Source organism: Onychostruthus taczanowskii, unplaced genomic scaffold (genome assembly GCF_017590055.1).
Source record: "Onychostruthus taczanowskii isolate IOZ18803 unplaced genomic scaffold, ASM1759005v1 scaffold58, whole genome shotgun sequence".
In the NCBI taxonomy this organism is placed as follows: domain Eukaryota; kingdom Metazoa; phylum Chordata; class Aves; order Passeriformes; family Passeridae; genus Onychostruthus; species Onychostruthus taczanowskii.
In genome coordinates, this window is record NW_024503457.1 from 5,082,215 (window position 1) to 5,104,168 (window position 21,954).

A 21,954-nucleotide genomic window follows, 5' to 3' on the forward strand; every position below is an offset into this window, starting at 1 on the left:
TCTTACTGTTCTTTGTATAATATCCTGCTTCTCATTGTTTTGCCTGTGGCTACAAGATTTTTTAATTATCTTCAGCGTTGGACAGTTCTGGACTTGAATCAACGTAGTTGAAGGCTTCCTTGTTTGTGAAAGTTGAGCTCAAAGTTAGACTGTGTCGAGGATTCACAGGTGCAAGTTCATTTAATACAATATTGTCACTTTTTACAAGAGTTGCTTTGTCCATGTGTTCTCTACTGTATCTGGCAACAACAGCATCAAGAAAGTCCAGCTTTGGTGGCAAAGTCCCACTTTCAAATAAGTATTTGGCTAAGTAGGAGACTATGACATTAGTAAAGAAGGAGGTGAGCATAGCAAGTGTTTTAAATGGGAATCGCTGGATATAGAGGTTGTTATCATCTTGATACCAGCCAGGGTAGAAGATCAAGGGCTGAAGGTAGAGGTACGGTTCTCCTCCGGTTATTCTGAGGACAAGGCCAAACAGGTATCCTGCAATGGCACCGTAGGTGTTGGTTCCTTTAATAAATAGCACACACAGGAGCTGGGGGAATATGATGATATAAATGAGGTCAGAGCTGAGGTACCAGAGGCCGTACACTGATGAAGCCAGCAGTGCCATTGCTGTTGCTGATGCTCCAAACAGAAGAACAGTGATTCTTATGACCCACACAATTTCCCTGTCTGAAGCCTGCAAAAAAAGGGCAGTGTTAGGTGGTTTTTTAATGTCTATACATGTATAGCTACACTTATATACAGTCAATATAAAATACTGAATTGTAAAAGAAAGCTTTGCATGATTAATTCAATAATAATTACAAACTAATATCTCTAACTCAATCTCAAGCTCCAAGAAAAAACCCTAGAGGCTATGGTTGCCAGTCCCAAAACCATTACTCTTTGAACATAGCAAAAACCTTGATGATGAGTCAAAGAGAAAAATCAGCAGTGTTAGAAATAACTTTTAAATAGAATCACAATGTGGCTCAATTAGAAAAAACCTGTCAGCATCAGAATTTCTTCTCTGTTTCCTAAGAAAAACTCCAACTCATTAGACCATTCTGTTGCCAAATGATTTCCCAATTGAAAGATTAGAAAAAGGTCTCATTTTGTGAAGAATTAAAGTGGAACTTACACTTGTAGCTACACTAATTAGCTGTTTGGATAAATTGCAGTTCCATGAGAACTCTTGACAGCTGCCCTCCGCGAGCCAGCTTTTTCACTTTTGTCATCAGTCACAACCATAATTATTTTTATGATTTTCAGTTTGTTCGACATACTGTTAGCAATTAAATTATTTTTCTACTTACAGGCAGGAACATGAAAGAGGTGTTTCATTACGACATTATGTCTATGTATCACCTAGAGAAGGTCTCACCTAAAATTTTCTCTAAAAGTAAAACCAAAAACATTGTCTCACATTTTGCCGGAAGGCAAGCTGGTAAATGTTCCGAGCAAACATAGAACTTGCTGATAAAATTGAGGAGTCAGCTGAGGACATCACAGCAGCAGATACGGCACCGAGGCCAAAGAACGAGATGTAGACCGGGCAAAGGTACTGCAGCACGATGGGTAAAATCATATCTGCTTCTTTTTTGCTCTTGGGGTCAGGGACACCGTATTCAGTCTGGTTCCAAGCTGCAATATGGACACCAGTATGTTATCAGTAACATTAGCAGCCACAGCACCTCTTCACTTCATGTGTGGCAAGCTATTCATATTACCATATTTTCATGCACATTCAATGAACAAACTGATACCAGGGCCAGACCGATGGCATTTCAGAGAAGCAGTGTCACACTAGTTTCTGTTAGGCAGATTTAATTCTGCTCAGCATTTTTTCTTGTCTCTAAAATAAACTTTAAATTGCACATAAATGTAGTTTTATTCAATATAATAAACCTGGGATTCATGTTTTTTTTTCTGCTGTGTTTAACTACTCTTTTGGATTACAGAGCTCAAAGCAATGTAAACATTTTTAACAGATTATTTTTAGTAGTTTAGCTACACAGTCACTGTGACGGGGATCACTCTCACTATGACAAAAAAAAAAAAAAAAACCTTGGCAAGGATATATTGGTCAAGGTAAGAAATTTCTGATAAATCAAAGAATCATTTAGGTTGGAAAACACCTTTATGATCATTGAGTTGAACCATTAGCCCAGCACCGCCAAACCCATCCATAAACCACATCCCTAAGAGCCACATCTACACATATTTTAAATAGCTCCAAGGATGGAGAATCCAGCGTTTCCCTGGGCAGCCTGTTCCAGCGCTTGACAAACCTTTTGGTGAACACAGTTTTCCTAATATCCATTCTAAACCTTCCCTGCTGCAACTTGAGGCCATTTTCTTGTCCTGTTCCTTGTTATGTGGGAGATGTACCTTGCTACAGCCTCCTTTCAGGTAGTTGTAGAGAGCAAACTGTCTTCCCTCAGTCTTTTTTTCTCCAGGCTAAATAACCACAGCTGCCTCAGCCATTCCCCATTATCACTGTAACAACTAAATAAAAGCACCAGAATCTAACACAAACATTGAATAGAAGTATTGTGTCTGTAGATATCTAGAATGTACAAAATTATTTAATTTCATCTACTCTGGTAGGAGCAATTTCCTTTGGGAGAAATATTCTGTAACATTATTTTTCTGTGTAGTTTTCTGTTGAAGCAGACATGAGTTGAAAATGATGCCACCTGGTTATCTAACCTGTATGTCACCTATATCTAACACAAGATTTATTTTCACACACTTGTTGCACTATTCATTTTACATTTATTGTACTACTGATTTTTAATCATTTACCTGTAGATGCTCCAATTGCACCAATCAGTACTGCAGGAATAGCCATCACAAGACAGCCAAAAGCAGCCAGGAATGACAGAACTTGAGCGTATGTGGCAGAAGATGAGGAAAGAACTCTCTGGAAATACGCCTGCCATGGAATTCCTCCTAATGTCTGCAAACACAACAGCATGCTGTGACTGGGGTGTAGCTGAATTGTTTTACTATCACCATATAGAGAACATGCACAAGGATCACTTGAATGCTGAAAGCCATATTGCTACTTTTAAATTTATTTATTGAATATCAGCCAGCCAGTAATAACTGCAACTTTCATTACCACAAGCAATGTCAAACCTGTGTAAGTCCACTTAAATCCCACTCTTTTAGACAAGTTTTTTTTTAAATAAAATTAACATCAACACTTTGCACTTTCATAGTCTCTGTAATCCCCAAGTTTTTTGACTTGATACAACTTTATGGAAATAAATATTTTCATATTTCATATTTGAAGAATTTGCCCTCCAATACTCCTCTTCCTCTAAAATGAGATTAGACTGACATGATAACAGAGCAAGATTTTATCTTCCTTTGTAAATGTGTGAAGTCTTTTAAAGAAGGTGAGACATTCTGTATACATTGAACTCAGGAATCTGAAAAATTATTCTTCCACTGCCTTAAGAAAATACAATACCAATAGAAAGTAGTAGAAGACAGGCATAAAAAGAAAATGTTTTGATTTTTGGTGAAAACCCTTCTCTTTTATTTGGATATGATCCTGCTCGGACTTAAAATTATTTCTGCAAAATATGACATAAAAGAGTATTACCAAAGATTGAAAACTCAAGTGCTAACAATTCTGTCTTGAGAGCAGGATTTGAACAGTCTCCACTAAGTAACCAAGTCTCTAAACAGCATGGAAAAAAAGCCAAGCAAATTTCATAACCTCGTTCTATACACTAAATGAGGCAGGAGGCATTTGGACTAGAAAGTGTGTATGCAGGTGTTTCATATAGCTTCATGCACACACAGGGACAAAATTAATGTTTCACAGACAAGTCTGGTTTTGACTTGTTATTTATGACTGTTTTTCTTTGCCGCCTTGGTAATAATGTTCCTTTATCAGAGATTTCCAAGAATGTGTAAATTTCTTGAGCTTTAATGAAACAGACAAGATGAAAAAAAAGTGTGTCATAATTTGGCAATATCCAAACTTTCCTTTGGTCAACAGCAGAAATGAAACCTTCAGGCTTACAGGAGAGAATACAGCCACTTGATCTAATGTCATACTTTAGGTCTCTGAGAGAATGCTGAATAAAAGAACATGTTTTAATATACCAATTATAAAAAAAACCTGAAGATTTTTGGCTGTGAGGATTTGAAAAAAAGTCAGAAAATGCAATCCCAAAATAAAACATGATAATAAACCAAGTGTAAATTTGCACAGGGACACTGAGAATGGAAAATGTTAGCATGTGTTTCTAGATCCTCTAATGGAAAGTACTTAATAACCACTGTTCCCATGTGTAATATAAATATAATGAAAGACCTTGGTTCATTCTGGCTTATGTGCATGTATGAATTTATCCATCCTGCCATCCATCTCTGCACAGCGTTTTCTTCCCCTATACCTAAGGCATATTTAATCATTTGTATAATGTATTTATTGCCTTCTGCAATATATGAATTCCTCTGCCAACAATTACATCAGTTAAGCATTAGCTGCACACTTTTATTTAATTTTAACATGTCAGCTCTTTCAGCCTGATGATATTTAAATTGCATTCCTGGCAATGCTGGCTGATATGTCACTGAAATCATTCAAATGTGCAGAATTATCAAGCAGGAGTCAAGAGGGTAAAAGTTTTCAGTGTGATAGAAACTCTTAACTAGACTCCATCATTTTCAGCTGTCACAGTAATATGGTGTAAGTGCTTAAATGCTTCACTCCTTCATACAAATCGCCACTTACCAGTAAAAAGAAATTGTCCAACCATGTGTAAAGGTCAAGTGAGTTGATAGATCCAAGCCAAGGTGCTTGGTACACGTGGTGCACAGCCGTGAGCCCAATGTCTGTTACTGCAGGATGGGACATGGCAAAGGGGACACTGATCCACTGGAACCAAAGAGAAAAAATGTGCTCAGGTCTCAAGAAGATATTCTAAATTTGTGAAATTCTAATATTAACACTCATCTAGTTTTCTTATTCTTGCTTGTTTGAACAAGATTGAATACCAAATTATGAAGATGATTTGCAAAAAGTCAGATTCTGTGCAGAGGGCTTGGTAGTGGATAGCTCACATGTGTCCTCGAGAGCATGAGCAAAGAATTAATAAATGTAAACTGCAAAAGCAGAAGCAAAGACACACTTTTATACAACTTTGTTCTATTTTACCTAATCTCCTCATACATTGTTGACACTCTTTCCTGGACCACCAGACTTTAGAGGAAGGAGCAGCAAAGCTCTGTGACAGTGGGAGTAAAAACTGGTCCAGAGTCTGGAGGAGAAGCTGGGATAACTGAATCTGTGCTCTCCTCTATTGTGACATCTACTGTGAGAGCGTCCCATCTGATCTAAACCTGCCTCCCTAGAGCATGACTATTTAGATACTGACTCCTCAGCCTCACTGATGACACTCTTGAGTTCATGAATATGGGTTTTTCAGCATTACATTATTGCTGTTTATTTCAAATGGGAAATTACATAAACAGCCCAATATGAATTAAACAAAACACTATAAAGCTATAGATCTAATAATTTAGAAAACTTCTGTGCAACCTTCATTTGCTTCCCATCACCCTCCCCCCCCCAGTCAGATTAGTGCTGATTTTATGTTATTCCTGCAGGATCAGGCTCTCTAGTGGTTTGTGAGTGGATCACACTGGAAGACAATTTCTGTACTTTGATTTATCTTCAGTTTTGGGAATTTCTGTAATGCATGCCATCTGTAGAAACTTAATGTTTCACAAATATTAACATTTATGTTAGGGAAAGAGACAATATTTTCCTCACTGTCCAGATGAAGAACAAAGATATGAGGGAAGAAAGTCTGGAACAGCTTTTCATTTGAGGTGGCCAGCTGGAATTTGGATTTGCTTTTTCAAGCTATTTAGCACCATTTCCATTAAATCACTTAAAGGCCATAGTCCTCACAGTAAGATGCCACAGAGTAAGCACACACAGAGAGCTGGTTAGTGACCACCTGTGTAAGCACTGGCTGAAGCAATTTCCCTAGAGCTGCACAAGAACTCTGCTGAAAGCAGAGAAAGAGAACCAGGCCTCCAAGGTGTGCTTTGATTCCTTCATCTTGAGCCACATATTTATTTTAGCCTGTCACAGTTCTATGCACACCTGTGACTGTCTAGTACTGGCACTGGCAAATAAAGCCAGCAGCTTCTTTGATTGTACCCTTGTGATCAGTGTCACACTGATGTTTTTCAATATGGGGCTTAAAGAACAGCAGAATATAAAAGGCTACCCACTAGCACATCACTGATAGCTGATGAGGGATATTCACACTTCCACACTAAAACAGCCAAGACATCTGGTGAGACTTCCTATATTATGGTCTCCAAGGGTGGTGAAGGGAAATGAGGGAAAAACCAAGAAGGGTAACTAAGTTAACAGGAGGTTAACTAAGCTGTGTAAGTGACAACCACAGAAAAGAGAAGCAGTAGAGTATCAATTCTGCAGGTCCAGTGACAGAATTTCTCTACCAACAGCTTCCTATGTCTGACGCCTCCTTCCAGAGCCCGAGTCACAGTCCTATAGACAGACAGGAAAGGAGTCAGCACCAGTCCTATTCTGAGTTAAATGTATACTCAAGAGGAAAATTTTAAGAGTGGTTGGACTGCCAGACTGGCTGGAAAAAAGCCAAAGAATCAGACCTCTTTGACAGCACTATTTCCAAAGTACAGGCTGTACATTGATGCAAATGCAGACTCTTTTAAAGTCAGTACTCTGTGAGTCTGACCGGTTAGCAATGCTATGCCTGGTGCACCCCATGGCACACTTGGCCCTTCCAGCTGCTCAGAACAAAATCCCTGACAAAATAGGGCAAAAAAAGCCAAACTTACCAGTCCCAGGAAGATGCAGAAGAGCTGAACTACGTCGGTGTAGGCCACAGAATAAACCCCACCCACAAGTGTATACATAGTGGCAATCAGGGCAGAAATAATTACTGAAATATTGACATTAATGTCAATGATCACACTTATAGTTGCACCTGAGGGGAAAACCAAAGCACTGTGTGTTAGTGTGTGTATCACAGCATGTCTGATGAGAACCCTACCTTTGTTAAGTTGCATATATTGGTTCTGGTCTGACACTTAGTAACAGCAGTAATAATTCCCCCCTCTGTATTCTGCACACCCTTTCTGCACCTTTGAAGGGAATGGGAAAAGAGGTGCTCCTGTTGGTCTAAGTTTAGCATCTGTCATTTTGCAGGTTCTTAGGAAATGGAGAAGTGTCCCAACAGCACTTCCTTACGTTGCTCAAAGTCTGTAAGGACTACACTCTCTTGCTCTGTCTGGGAAAAACAGATATGCCCATCTCTGATTGCCACAGTCTTCAGAAGGATACTGCAAGTGTTCCTGCAATGCTACCAGCCAGCTGCCACAGCACTTGCAGGATGCATCCCCTGAGGACCCATGAAACTGTGTCTGTCCAGTGTATTTTAAAGTTTCCTCGCTTGGTTCTCTTCCAGCAAGTCTTCCTTGCACTGGACTTTCCCAGGCTTCTCAGGGTCCTGGGATTCCTAAAAACTGATCTTGCCAGCAAATAATTAAGCAGAAAAAGCACTGAATACATCAGCCTTTTACACATCTTTTACCACCAGGTGGCCCATCCCATTCAACAGCAGTCCACATTTTCCCTTTTGTTAGGATGAAATGTTCTTGAACATGGAGGAGGTGATCCCTGAATATCAACCAGTTCTGCTGGACTCCAGGACAGTCTCCCATGGGATTCTTCCCAGCAGAATGTTGGAGAGGCCCAGATCTATTCTTCTGAAGTCTATGGTTGCAGTTGTGATATTTGCCTTGTTCCCCCTGCTCAGGACCATGAGCTCCCCCATCTCATGAATATTGCAGCCAAATCTGCCTTTGACCTTTATACTTTATACTTGACTTGTTCTTCCCTGGGTCTAAGTAACAGGCTCAACAGAACACCTCCCTACAACAGCTCTCTGACCATTTGTGTCAAGAAGTTGCTGCCAGTGCACTCAAGAAACCTCCTGAAAAGCTTGTGTCCTCCTGCACTGCCCCTCTGGCACCTATCAGGATGGTTATACATCTCCCTTAGATGTATCAGCTATTTCAAGCCATGGCAATGTTTTAAGACCATGTTGAAAAAAATTCCTTTCCTTCTAACTAGGATGATTTCAATGAAACATCTTGCAACTACTTTTAGTGCTTGCAGTTATTGTAGATGGATGTTCTGGAGCACGTATTTGAAAGAGTTTTGCCCTTAGAAGACAACATGATGTGTGATATATAAGCACTTCTGGGAGCTGACAGATGTGGCTTTTGCTGCACAATGAGCCTTCAAAGTTAATGTGCTCAAGAATTACAATCTCAGACCTCTTCCACAGCTTAAAGATCAGTGTTTCCCATCCACAACAATGCCAAGCAAGGAGTATTGATGAAGAGCAAGTAGTGAAGAATACTGGGATTAAACATTCATCAGTGAGGATAGGTGTGAAAAAGGAGTTAGATTACTCGCAGAATAGTTAAAATGAAAATCTCCAATGACCTTTATAATCATTGACAGTCTTTAACTGATGGCTGTTATATAAATCTAGAAAGGTAGTCACACTACTTGTGTTAAAATAAAAAGAGAATGACTTGTTCTCAATCAAAAATATTGCAAATACTCTGAGTGTTCTTCAAGTTATTCAACTCCTATCACCTCAGCATGCAGTTTTTTCTTAACCTTTTAAGAATTTCATGACGAAATTGTGGTAAACAAGCTCCCCATTGCTTTGCAGTTCATCAGAGCGCAGTCGGAGAGTACCTTCAAAGTTTATTTTTGTTAAAATAGCTTATGCTAGAAGGCATTACCACATGCATGTGCATTATTAGTATGATTAGTTGGTAAAAGTCAATTACTGGTGCTTCAACTCAAGGGCTTTCTCTATTCTTAAAGGGGTTGCTAAATTCAGGCCTGAAATATAATTAAAAACCCTGGAAGCTGATTTTTTTCAGGAGTGGATGAGTAGTTGAGTGATTTTCTATTGAGTCATAGTTTCACTAATTCTCCAAATCCTTTCTTGAGTATTTTCTTCATTTTGTCAAGAAGAAAGCCATTTAGAATTGAAGACTTCTTCAATTTATTCATCAGTGTCTGGTTTACTTCTATTATTTGTGTTATGGAATGATCTCTATATGTAAATCTTCTATATGCAAAGGATTATTTTCTTTAGATGCATTGGAAATGCTGTTACATATCATTAAGGGAAATTTTGACTGGCTTCTCTCATCCTAGAGATGTAAAAGAAAAGCTGGGTCGGATTTGACACAAAAGGGGCACTTGCAATCACTTATGTCACCCTCACTATGAACAGAAATTTGCTCCAAAATACTTTCATGTTCTTTGAAGAGGGACAACTTAAAGGTATGTGAAATTGAATAGATACTTTGCATGTATTTTCCTTATCAAAATAATAAAGGGGTAGCATTTATTTGCTAGTTAGCATGGGTCTGAGAAATGTCACAGTCTGAATCACTTGGCTTAAATATTTACCATTTGGAGCCAGAATTTTAATACATTTCTGACATTCTTGATAATTTCTACCTGTAATAACGTAATATTTATACTGCTTATTCCTTACCTAAGGCAGAGAAGATGGCAGCAGCCCAAAACATTTCTCCCATTAAAGCTGGAATAAACAATAGTCCTCCCATCCTTTTTCCATAAAGCTGCTGAAAGGGATCCAGCATTGTCACATAGCCTTTGGATCGCATGGGTTTTGCAAAAAAAAGGCCACCTACAAAGAAAAAGCCACATAAGACACCAGCTGCAGTTCTGAAATGCACTACCATTAAGGGATAAAATATTAATTGTCAGCTAAGGGTACAAAAATGTCACCAATACTATTTGTTTGTTTGTTTGTTTGCAAGTAAGGCTTACAGTTAAAATATCCTCTGGAAACTCTTACGTATGTCTACAGAATTACTTCAACACATGCACTCCATTAGTATCTATAGTCTAATGATTTGAAAAAAGGCTTTTTCTTATTTTTTCTGGCTCGGTTTATGTAATCTCCCATTATGGATTGCTGTCAGAGTTTCGTCTAATTTTGGATTAGCCTAAGAGAATGGCTTTTCTACCTAATCCTGTTGATTCTTAGACCAGAATCCAGCATGAAAGTTCACAAAGTCCTACTCTAAAAATAAAACCGTCTGAGATTCCAGAATCGGAAATAGAATTTCACATGTGTTTTAGTGGACACACAGCAAATCTGATCCTTTCAGGACAATTCAGATTTATTATATATGTTGGAAACAATCTTACTATACCTGCAGGATAGGTCAGAGGTTTTTGAGTTCTGCTGGTGTCAGATTCCATGAATATTTCTCATGCAGTTATTTCACTTACGTATGTTCAGGAATTTTGATATATCACTATTCTGCTCTGTCTGGCTGGTATATGGGCTGGATATGTACATAAATGTGCAAAGGCCTCCCCTCCTCAAATTCTTTCTGTCTTGGGGAAAAAAACAGGACCTATCTAAGGAAAGCTGAAAGAGCCCTTGTATGGAAATCTGTGTAGTTGAGATCTGCACATGACTACAACCAAGCAGACTTCTACCACAGTAAAACTGCTGTATAAGATATAATAACGAACTGGAAACCCTGTCAGTTCCCAATAAGATAAACTGTATGGCATTTGGCAAGCTTAGTTGGGTTCCTCATGACAAGATATGTCATTTATTCATTGTATTGTGCAGAAGATTTTCCAGATTTCTATGTATTGCCTTTTTATAACTCATATTTCTTAGTTTCATCAAGTTCCCTGAACAGAAGGTACTGGGTCACACACTGCCATCCCAATTTATAGTGCTTATGTGATTGCAGAAACCCTTCAGCTTTTTTTTTTTTTTTTGCTTTTTTTTTTTTTTTTTTTTTTTTTTGGGGGTTTTTTTGGTTTTTTTTTTTTTTTTTTTTTTGTGATTTTTGGTTTGGTAATGGATCCTTCTCCTATTCTACTTGTTATGCCAACATTGCAAAAGACAACTGAAGAAGAAAAAACCATAACCTATTAGGATGTTCAAACACCTGTCAAAGGAAATAGAAGGTGTTCTAACTTTTTAAAATAAATTGCTTGAAAAAAAGTAAGGAAAATAAAATTGTATGGAGAACAAACAATTACATCAATCTTAAATACTTCCTGTCTGAAGCAGGAAGTATTCTCCCAGCCTTGTATTTATAATTTTGATGATGTATTTTTTTAAAGAAGGATAAGGAATTCCTCCCCTCAAACCTTCATGTACAGATCATGCCTAGAGAAATTCTTTCTCTCTGTGCTCCGCAGAGAGAAGTATGGTTACACATACGGACTGCTTTTCTCTGCAGTGGCCATTATCATTTTCAGGAAAACAAGTTGGTATATCTAGACAGCTGGAAACAAGCAGAGAGGCTAACCCTTCTGGACTATTGTTAATTTGTGTCAATTCTGCAGAGGCTGCGAGCCAGGAGGATGCTTGTGGCTCCAATCCTAACAGCCGGTTAATGGCACCGATGGATCGTGACCCTCGTGACCTCCTGATGACACCAGCTCTTCCCCAGGCAGACATCCACAGGCACTGCTTTCCTCACAGCACACTGAGCTGCTCTCAGGGGTGGCAACCACTGCCAGGGAGGATCACCTACAGTGGGGGATGTTTCTGCCTGGAAAGTGAGGATAACTAGGACAAGCCATTGGAAAGCATTTTCAAGAGGAAAAAAGAAAGAGGAAGAAATAAAATGTGAAAGAGGATCTGGATAAGCAACCAAAGGAAACAAAGGGACAGATTAGGTAGGAGGACCCGGAAAACTCAGGACTCAGAATAGACTGAGAGGTCAAGTAATATCAGAAAGGTGAGTATATCAGGTTAAGGAAATATGAAAAATGAAGTATCTTTTTTCTGAAATGACATGCTTTTTAAACAGTTGCATCATTATCGCAGCATTAAAACTTTTAATGCTGTCTGTATTTTGCACTCTGACCCTGCATATATCAGGATTCCACATTTGCATTCTGACATGTGATTTAGAGTTTTGTGCATTTAAAAGGTTGCATGTTTCAGTTTTAAGGAAACAGTTTCCAATCTGAGGAAATATGTGCTACATACTTCCTACACAAAATCAAAAAAGTTACCTAGATTCTTGGTGAAGATCTATAAAATAGAAACACTTTCCTAACCCAAAAACATATTTGTCTAATTCCAAGATTTATAGGTGTAATGATACCTGGGCACCTGGATCATGTTCCAGATCATATAGGCAATTAAATAAAACTGGAATATATAAAACTTGGTGTCGACAATTTAAACACAATGCCTTACCCCCAAAGAATATGGTTGTAATAATCAAATAGGTCTTGGCAAGCAATTTAGGAGACTTGAGATATCAAACTATTTATAGAGATTTTTTTTGTTTTGTTTCGTTTTTTTCAACAGCCAAATGTACCAGAAGAAGGGATTCAGGTGAGTATATCAGGTTAAGGAAATATGAAAAATGAAGTATCTTTTTTCTGAAATGACATGCTTTTTAAACAGTTGCATCATTATCGCAGCATTAAAACTTTTAATGCTGTCTGTATTTTGCACTCTGACCCTGCATATATCAGGATTCCACATTTGCATTCTGACATGTGATTTAGAGTTTTGTGCATTTAAAAGGTTGCATGTTTCAGTTTTAAGGAAACAGTTTCCAATCTGAGGAAATATGTGCTACATACTTCCTACACAAAATCAAAAAAGTTACCTAGATTCTTGGTGAAGATCTATAAAATAGAAACACTTTCCTAACCCAAAAACATATTTGTCTAATTCCAAGATTTATAGGTGTAATGATACCTGGGCACCTGGATCATGTTCCAGATCATATAGGCAATTAAATAAAACTGGAATATATAAAACTTGGTGTCGACAATTTAAACACAATGCCTTACCCCCAAAGAATATGGTTGTAATAATCAAATAGGTCTTGGCAAGCAATTTAGGAGACTTGAGATATCAAACTATTTATAGAGATTTTTTTTGTTTTGTTTCGTTTTTTTCAACAGCCAAATGTACCAGAAGAAGGGATTCAGTTTACCTCAGCAACCTTTTATCAGACCCTAGTTTTTTATTTCAAAGAATGAACCCAACATCAGAACTCTTTAAAATGAGGGACTACTAGTTTTAGTATTTGCTTACCTAAAATCAGGCTAAGGGAATATCCAATAGGGGCCTGAGCCCAAGCTAAACCATAGTCTGGGACATACACAGCTTCTGCTGTTCCATTGATGTAACCTCCTCCAACCCATGTGGCTGAAAAGGAAGAGATGGAAAAGTCTTTAATGTCCACAAAGAAAGAAAAGCTCACTCACACACTGTATAATAAAATCATGATTATGTATGACGTGGTTATTTTTTATTATATGAACAATACAAGTGCCAGGCATGGCATCCTTTTATTAAAGGCAACCCTAATTTGAATTTACAGCCTAAGCATATGAAAAGAGAAGTCAAATGGATTAAGGCAATCATCAAAGTGTCTAAGTCTCTATAAAGCCAGTGAAGATGTGAGGGTTGAATCCCCCACTACTTATTTACCATTATTACTATTTTGTTTGTGTTAGTACAAATAAGGGAGAGGTATAAGGGGGAGTCTGAAGAAGAACATTTAAAACAGGCAAAAGTTTAATGATCACATTATTTACCAGGACCTTCATGAACAAAAAAAAAGCCTTTTAAACCTTGTTAAATTTTTGTTGTTACATGAAGCATAGTAATAAACTCTGTGTTCTCAAAATATTTCTATATAGAGTTGTGGTGCTTTTTTTTTTTGTCACCATGTAAGTTCTAAACTTTAATTCATTTATTTTATTCTTCCTTGAGCCATATTCAATAAAGGATATGTGCTATCTCCAATATTTCTGATTTTATCTCTCTCCAAAAAGCAGTATTTTTAATATACCGACCGCTGACACTTAATGAGTTGATTCTCTGCCTTTAAGGAAGTTTCTACATTTGAGAATTTGGGATCAGCAGTATATATGAGAGAAAAACTCCAACACAGAAATGTGTTGTGATTACATCTGCAAAAATATTTCATAACAAATCAAGTAATAAAGTTCATCTCTTCCTGTTTGCAGATTCCATGCAATTTTTTTTTTATTATCTCTGATGTATAATGAGCAAGTTTTAGAAATCCAAGTTTGCAGTTTGAACAAGGGCAGACAGACCATTACGAGTCCTAGATTTTTGTAATGATGTTTTGGTTTGTGTCAGAAGCCTTTACTTTTCATGTAAGAGTAGTTAGGGTTTCTGTGTAAAAAGTCACAATAGCTCAAAATGTATTTTTCTTAAACATTCTTCAGAATTTTTCCATCATCCACCATCGTACAGGCAAACCTGATTTTGTGTTTAAGACAAACAATTGGAGAGAAAAACAAATTAAGAAAATTTAATAAAATTCTTTAAGAAATTTCATTAAGAGCTAAATAACTACTCTTTTCCGCTTGACTGTGATATCTCTCAAGTACTACTAGAGGGTATTTTGCTGAATTTCACTATAGCTTTAGAATCAAAGATCTCCAGCATCCAGAGAATTACAATTGTCCCCCTTTCAGCAATGTGAAGCACAGGAATGAACCATTCTGTTGTTGGAAATGGTATAATGGACTTTTATGAGGGGTGTGCATGCACAGAAAGGCTGCAACAAAAGAAGTGACCCAAGGAGACCTGTTACGAGTAGACTTTTGGTTATCAAGAGCTATTGTGTACTGCAGAGATAAGGGGTGAGTGATGCCCATATGGGGCCACATGGGGAAGATGGGTTAAGGCTGATTCTTAACAAGAAGAGCAAGGATACATAATCTGCATAAAAAGTTGTCAAACATTTGGGATTTTGTGACTCTTTACAGTGTGAATTAAGATAGAGGGGAGTATGATACTTTGTTTACCAGAGTTCTAGAATTATGGAATTGTTTGGATTGAAAGGGACATTAAAAATCTTCTATTTTGAATCCCTCTGTGATGGGCAGAGATGCCACCCACTAGACCAGGTTGCGCAAAGCCCTGTGAAACCTCTCCTTAAACACTTCTAGGGATGGGGAACCACAACATCTCTGAGCAACCTGTTCCAGTGTGTCACCATCCTCACAATAAAGAATTTCTTCTGAACATATAATCTAAATCTACCCTTCAATTACCTACCTCTACATCTCATCCTATCACTACATGCCCTGATCCCCACCTTTTCTATAAGCCCCCTTTAGGTACTGTAATGCTGCTATCAGGTCTGCACAGATCTTTCTCCTGTCCAGGCTAAACAACCCCAACTCTCTCACCTGTCCCAGAGATCAGTGCTGGGCCCAGTCCTATTTAATATTTGTACTGATTATATGGATGAGGGGATTAAGTCCACAATTAGCAAATTTGCAGATAGCATGAAGATGGGTCAGAGTGTTGATCTGCAGGAGTGTAAGATATGGACAGGCTGGAGAGACGAGCTGAGGCCAACCGCATGAGGTTCAACAAGACCAAGTGCTGAGTCTTAGGCTTTGGTCACAACAGCCCCAGACAGTGCTAGAGACTGGGGAGATTGTCTGGAAAACAGTCCAGCACAAAAGGACCTGGGGGTGCTGATCAGCAGCAGCTGAACACGAGCAAACGTGCCCAGGTGGCCAAGAAGGCAAATTGCAGCCTGGCCTGCATCTGCAATAGAGCAGCCAGCAGGACCGGGAAAGACATCATCCCCTTGGCCTTGGCACCTCTAGTACTGTGCCCACTTCTGGGCACCTCACTTTAAAAAGGACATTGATGCAGAAGTGTGTCCAGCAAAGGGTGACAAGGCTCGTGAAAGGTCTAGAAAAGATGTCTGATGAGGAACAACTGAGGCAGGTGGGTATGTTTAGTCCTGAGAAGAGTAGGACCCCATCACTCTCTACAACTGCCTGACAGGAGGATGTACTGGTGTGCGGCCAGTCTCTTCTACCATGCCTACAGTAAAAGCACAAGAGAAAATGGTCTTAAGCTGAGATTCAGATTAGATGTTAGAAAAACAGTTTTGACTGTTAGGGTGGTCAGTCATTGGAATATCTTTCTCAGGAGGGTGGTGGAGTTACCATCCCTGGAGGGGTTTACAAGGTGTCTGGATCTTGCACTGGGTGATGTGGTTTAGTGGTTTAGGGGCTACAGTGGTAGTGCTGGCTTGACAGTTGGACTCGATGACTTTCAAGGCCTCTTCCAATCCTGACGATTCCACCATTCTGTGATTCTAAGTTTTTCTCTACAGTGCTGTTCTTAATCCACTCATCACACATCCTGTACCCATGTTTGGGTTTGCCCAGATCCAGATGGAGGATCTTACACTTGGTCTCTATCACTGGGCCAGGTACATTTGTACGGGATTCCTTCCCTCTAGAGTATCAATCACAGCACTCATCTTGGCATCATCTGGAACCTTGCTTGAGAGTGCCCTCAGTCCCACTGTCCATGGCCCTGACAAAGCTGTTGAACAGCACTGGTCCCAATATGGACCCCTGAAGGTCACCACTCTATGGAAAAATCCATGACTACCTGGGATGTGTGCTGCCTATTGTGTCTCAAGCAGCATAAACTTATGGAATAAGCACCTGTATCCAATATCAAAAAGTAAATATTTGCAAAGGGAAGCTTATTTGTCTCTTTCCCCAGAAAATGCCTAAGTATGAATTCTACATTAATTACATACTTGGCTACAGGTGGGAATATCCTATAGTCAAGGACAGATGTCCAACATTGCTGCAGCTGTGGTGAAAGAGGCTTCCAGCTCCAGCATTGACTTGCCAACAGTTGCTACAGAGGTGTCAGCTATTCCCCAAGGGGCACTTGGATGCCATGCCTAGCTCCCTTATTTCTTCTGGAAGAGATCAAGTCAATTCCCTTCTGTGTGATGTTGTAGGGGTCATTACCCTCCACTGTCTATCCTGCAGACAGATACTGCTGTGTAAGGTGGCATTAAGGATTTAGCCTTTATTTTTAATTTTATTTCTTGATTTCTGGATTGGCCTTTGAAAAATTGCTGCTAATCAATTTTTCTGTGCACACGACTGTTCTGGAACACCTGTCAAGGACCACAGAGCTCTAGGAAGGTGTTATATGTCTTTTTCTGAGGGGGTGAATGGATAGTCAGCACGTACACTGACACAGGTAAATACATTAGAAACTAAATAAAGGGATAAGATAGGATGGGATTTCAACCTTAGATATTAATTTTCTGATCATCATTTGCTAAGCCACAATTCAAAGTTAGTTTAATACCATTATTTTTGGTGAAATTCTTTTTGTTTTTACCTACATCAGCCAAAAGGAATACAATATCTAATACTGTATGGAAACACCCATGTGGTAATCTATTTTAATCTTCTCTTTGCCTGCCGTCTGAAGAACAAAAAAATGCAGCAAATACCAACATCTATTTAAAACATCTACTGTAAAAACTGATCAGACAAATACTGAGGGTAAGAAGTGCAATTTTTCTTCTAGTTCCTGTGAGACACACAGAAGTTGATCTCTGAGTTCTTGATATATAGTGATATATACTAGGAAACCAAAGTTTTTGCCACTTCTTCAGGTAGAATTCCTTGTCCGAGCACTCAAATTATTTAATAAACTTGTCAAGTTCTGTAAAATGAAAATTCTGATCCAAGGATTAGAATAAAATAGAATTGTGTAATATTTTTTTTTTCATGTGGAAGGGTTATGTAGCTCTATCCAACTAAAATGCAAAAATTGCATCAATAGATTATTACCTTTTGGGTCATGTTTGTGAGCATTTAGTTATGTAATCTTGACTATTTCCTTTGAGGTTTAAACTCAATCACTAAAATCTAATTAGATTCAATTTTGTTGGAGATATCGCTTCTTAAAAAAAAATCACAAAAATAAGGATTGCTAGTATTTAATGCAACATTTTATCTATAATTATGTAAAAATTATACACAGATTAAATGTGTCTACTATGGTACAATGTTATTTCATTTTAACATAAGCTGCTGTGATCCATCCAGAATCCAACCTTTTTACTCTTTCTGTTTTCTTATTTGCAGATGCACTCAACCTTCAACAGGCTTTGTGTTCAGCATTTCAGTAGCTGGTTGATACAGCTTTTTCTTCTTCAGGATCATAGCATATACCCAAAAATATCCACAGCTGTTATTCATAGGTAGTGCTTTAAGATTTTTCAATGTTGTTTAGAAAACCAGCTATAATTACTCTGGAATCTTGACTTTGATGCTTATTTTCTGAATTTTATTTCAAATTTATAGGCTAAGTGCTGTCATCCTCTCCACTAAGTAACCCTAGAAACCTCTACCATTTTTGTGGCCAATATCTGCGGAATATTGTAATGTTTTTGTCCCAGGCAAAAAAGAGAGAATAAGGCCTTATCTCATAATCCAAAGTGCTTCATGTACATAAAAACATTATCCTTTCTGGAGATCTTTAAAACAATTCTTGTTTTACTGTTGCAGTGTAGGCTTTGCTTTCTAATTTATATTTAGACAATTAAACCTGAAAAATATAAAGATGATGCTGGAATAGTTGTGTATTGCGAGTAGTCATGGTTGTGAGGTGCAAAATCAGCATCGACCATTTTTTAAAAAGCAAGCATGCCCTTGAATAATGTGTCTATTTTGTAAAAATTATCAACCTGTAAAAATTATTGTTGATTTTCATCAGCTTGCTTTCATAATTGTTTGGTTGTGACTTTAGAAACCGAGTGTCCCAAACACCCTCACCGAGACAAAACTCGGGCGAACCCCTGGCTCATCAGAGTTGTGCTCAGATCTCACTTTATGCACCAGGCGTGGTTCACTACAACTGAAAGGTAGGTTAGTTGCCATATCAAGCTTTAATTGCCAGATTTAAGGAAGGTATAGGGGAAAAAGAGTTTCAGCTTTTGGGTAGGCTTTGGGATCAGTCTGATATTCTGCTGCAAAGATGAGACACTGCGCCATCTCTAGAGCTTGCACAATGCAGGATGAACACGTGCGGGTGTGCATTGTGGTGGCTACAGGACATGCCTGAGATATAGGAAATCCCAGTACAGGTCTCATCTGTGCTTCAGCTGTTACACAAAGTACTCCTGCAAAACAGGATTAAGGAGACCAGAATTTGTACTGTCTATATGCAAAGCCATTAGTCATAGTCACTTCTGTGGGAAATGCCTTTTTTTTAAGCTCGACTCCCCTGATTTAATGCTTATTGTTTTGTAGCAACCAATATTTCTACAAAATATTCTGGTTTCGGTGTCCTTGAAAACATTTCATTCAGCAGAAAGCAGTTGAACCACCTCTTACTATGAGCAGACTGTTGTCATATCTTATGCACCAGCAGCTGATGGATGCGTGATACAGTAAATTACAGCATAATGCAAAAAGTAGAACATCTGACTGTATTCAAACTTTATTGACTTTTACAAACATTCTTTACTCAATATCTAAATATTCAGTCTTTGAATGAGCAAAACGCCCCTGAAAAAGAATGTGAATTTATCTCAAATTAAAAAGGCAGAATTTTGGCCCAAGTTTTACCTGACTCTTCCTTACTAGATCATTGTGAAAGCAGAACAGGGCAAAACAGCAATGCATAAATATAGTCAGATGATTCAATTTGAGAATTGAAAGGGTTTTGCCTGAATAGGATTTAGATTAAATTAAAAAAAAAAAAAAAAACAAACCCATGCCTAAACATTAATTTGCCTTAATATAATGGTAATTCACTCTTCTTATAATGCATTTTTGTTCCAATACCAAAATATGAGTTTTGAGATTTTGGACAGTATTGTGACTATCTTATTTACCCAGGTAAGACGGCTGGTTTGACTGGCTCTGGGAGTCAGAGCACTGTTTACAAAATCATTGAAGAGCTCTTCCTTCACCCAGGCTTTTCTTACCGATAATATTATTGAGAGTAAAGCATTATTTTGCTGAAAAAGAAGCTAAAAGACTTCACAAAATAAGTTTGCTGATATCTGTACAGTTACAAGTCTGGAGTTATGCAAATTTTCTTTTAGAAAGTTAATTTATGTCGTACACCCTCCCCTTCCCACCAGTCTTTTTCCCAGCACTCAGATTAAACAAACCCAAGAATAGCACACAAATTTGGATGGTTTTAAAAACAATAACAATTGTTTTAAAACTTTCTAATTAATCTATATTAATTCTATACTTTTGTCCCAAACATATCTGATCTACAGATGAATATGGAATGAAAATATATGAAAACTAGTTAAATATATATTCTTCCTGTCAGACTTACAAATATTTGTTGTTTTTATACAGATATACATTTGGCTGTTCATTAAACAATTGGATAAAAAGTATACATATTTTCCCCACTTTGCATTACTTAACATGCAGATTGCAATTCATTCAGAGGGAAACTGACAAGTTATACACTAACTGGGAAACAATAAGGTGTTTTTTTACATACCTGTCATTGTAAATCCACCAACTAGCAAACCAATGTCTCTTCCACCGACTATAATAGCTTCGCTGCGATCTCCTTCGCTGCCGGTGTTCTTGGTTTTCCAAGCAGCCCATATCCCTACTGCCAGGATTGCCAGGTAGAAGACAACTATGGCCACCAGTCCCTCCACATGGAAAGCCATGTTGAAGTCCCAACTGTTTCTTTTATCGCTATTTCATTAAGACCTCTGGAGAGAATGCAATAATAGGTCTGCTTTTAGCATACCTGCTTTTTAGAATCAGTGTACAAAACCCCTCAGATGGTTTTTAAAGAGACTATGCCAGTAAATTTAAGAAATGAGAATTTCGGATGTAATTGAGATGAATGTCACACGCCAATTAAAACGCCTGTGGAGCAACAACCAGTGGTTACAGTCTCTGAACACAAAAGGCAATGAATGACGTGGCTGAAAGCTAAACTATCCTTAGAAGTCAGTTATTGAGCACTGAATAATATTGGTATCACCAAGTCCTCAGTGTCTGGGGAACTTTTCAGTCACAGACTAGTTGTACAAGAGATAGAAAATCTTGGCCGTGTGGACTATTACAGAAATCTCTATTTTGAAGAAAAAATGCCTTAAGTAATACTAGAACTAAACTACATATAAGTAATAGCTACAACAGCAAAACATATATTTTAAGTGTTTGTATTGGAATTCTGAGTCTCGTCCCCCTTGTGACATCGCCCGTACTTTAAAATCTGCGATTTCTTTTTTGCAACACTTAATTGTCCAGCATGAAACGTATGAATCTGTTGTCTCAAATATGGGAAGCAAACGGAAAGCTTAAAAGCTGTCGGAAGGCAGAAATGTTGAAGTACACGAACTACAGCGGGGAAAAACTCCCGAGCGACGCAGACAGCGGCAGCCCCGTACCCAGCCTCTCCCGGAGCCCCCTCCCCATCCCGGCTCCGCGTTCGCTCCCGCACTGCCGCGCCGGCAACACCCGTCCGCGCTCCCGACGGCTCCGCGGCTCGGCCGGCGGGGCCAGCCGCCCGAGGCAGCCCTACCTCCCGGGGCTCCGCGCTCCGCCGAGCCGCCCTGCGCCCCCGCGCCCCCGCCCGCCGCGCCGTCGGGCAGGGACAGGGACAGGGACAGGGACAGGGACAGGGACAGGGACAGGGACAGGGACAGGGACAGGGACAGGAGCCCGCCGCCCACCTGCGCTCCGCCGCCGCGCTGCCCCGCAGCCCGCGGGGCACGGCCGCCCATGCCGCGGGGCGGTGTCGGGGCCGAGCCGCCGGGGGCTGTGTCCCCGCCCGGGGCTTTCCCGCTGGCGGGGGGAGGGAAGGAGCGAAGGAAGGATCGTTGTCGCCCCGCGGTGCCGACGGTGCGCCGAGTGCTGAGGCTGCGACGGGGGTCTCGTGGATTAATAAAGAGGAAAATCTCTTTATAAAGGAGGAGGGTTCAGTGGGGTGAGAGGACCGCGTCCGTCAGAGCTGGGGGGAGGAAGGGGGAAAGACGTCAGAGTGATAGGGG

The 21,954-nt window shown here is 39.2% G+C and overlaps 1 protein-coding gene across 1 annotated transcript; it reads right to left on the minus strand.

Moving 5' to 3' along the window:
- Positions 1–61: 61 nt before the first annotated feature.
- SLC5A7 (solute carrier family 5 member 7) lies at positions 62–20,619 on the minus strand. Its single transcript, XM_041418175.1, has 8 exons — positions 20,442–20,619; positions 13,176–13,289; positions 9,606–9,761; positions 6,853–7,001; positions 4,748–4,891; positions 2,797–2,950; positions 1,415–1,632; positions 62–685 (listed from the first exon to the last, which is right to left on the minus strand). Exons 1-8 carry the CDS (start codon positions 20,617–20,619, stop codon positions 62–64), a joined length of 1,737 nt encoding a protein of 578 aa, XP_041274109.1.
- Between the last annotated feature and the right edge of the window lie 1,335 nt (positions 20,620–21,954).

What these genes read in the sequence shown, in the direction of transcription:
- SLC5A7 (XM_041418175.1), bottom strand. Translation starts at nt 20,619, where the DNA reads ATGGCTTTCCATGTGGAGGGACTGGTGGCCATAGTTGTCTTCTACCTG. An exon ending in TGGTGGATTTACAATGACAG is followed by an intron (nt 13,290 to 20,441) that starts GTATGTAAAAAA and finishes CTTCCTTTTCAG; the next exon opens with CCACATGGGTTGGAGGAGGT. An exon ending in TGCAATTGGAGCATCTACAG is followed by an intron (nt 1,633 to 2,796) that starts GTAAATGATTAA and finishes TCCATATTGCAG; the next exon opens with CTTGGAACCAGACTGAATAC.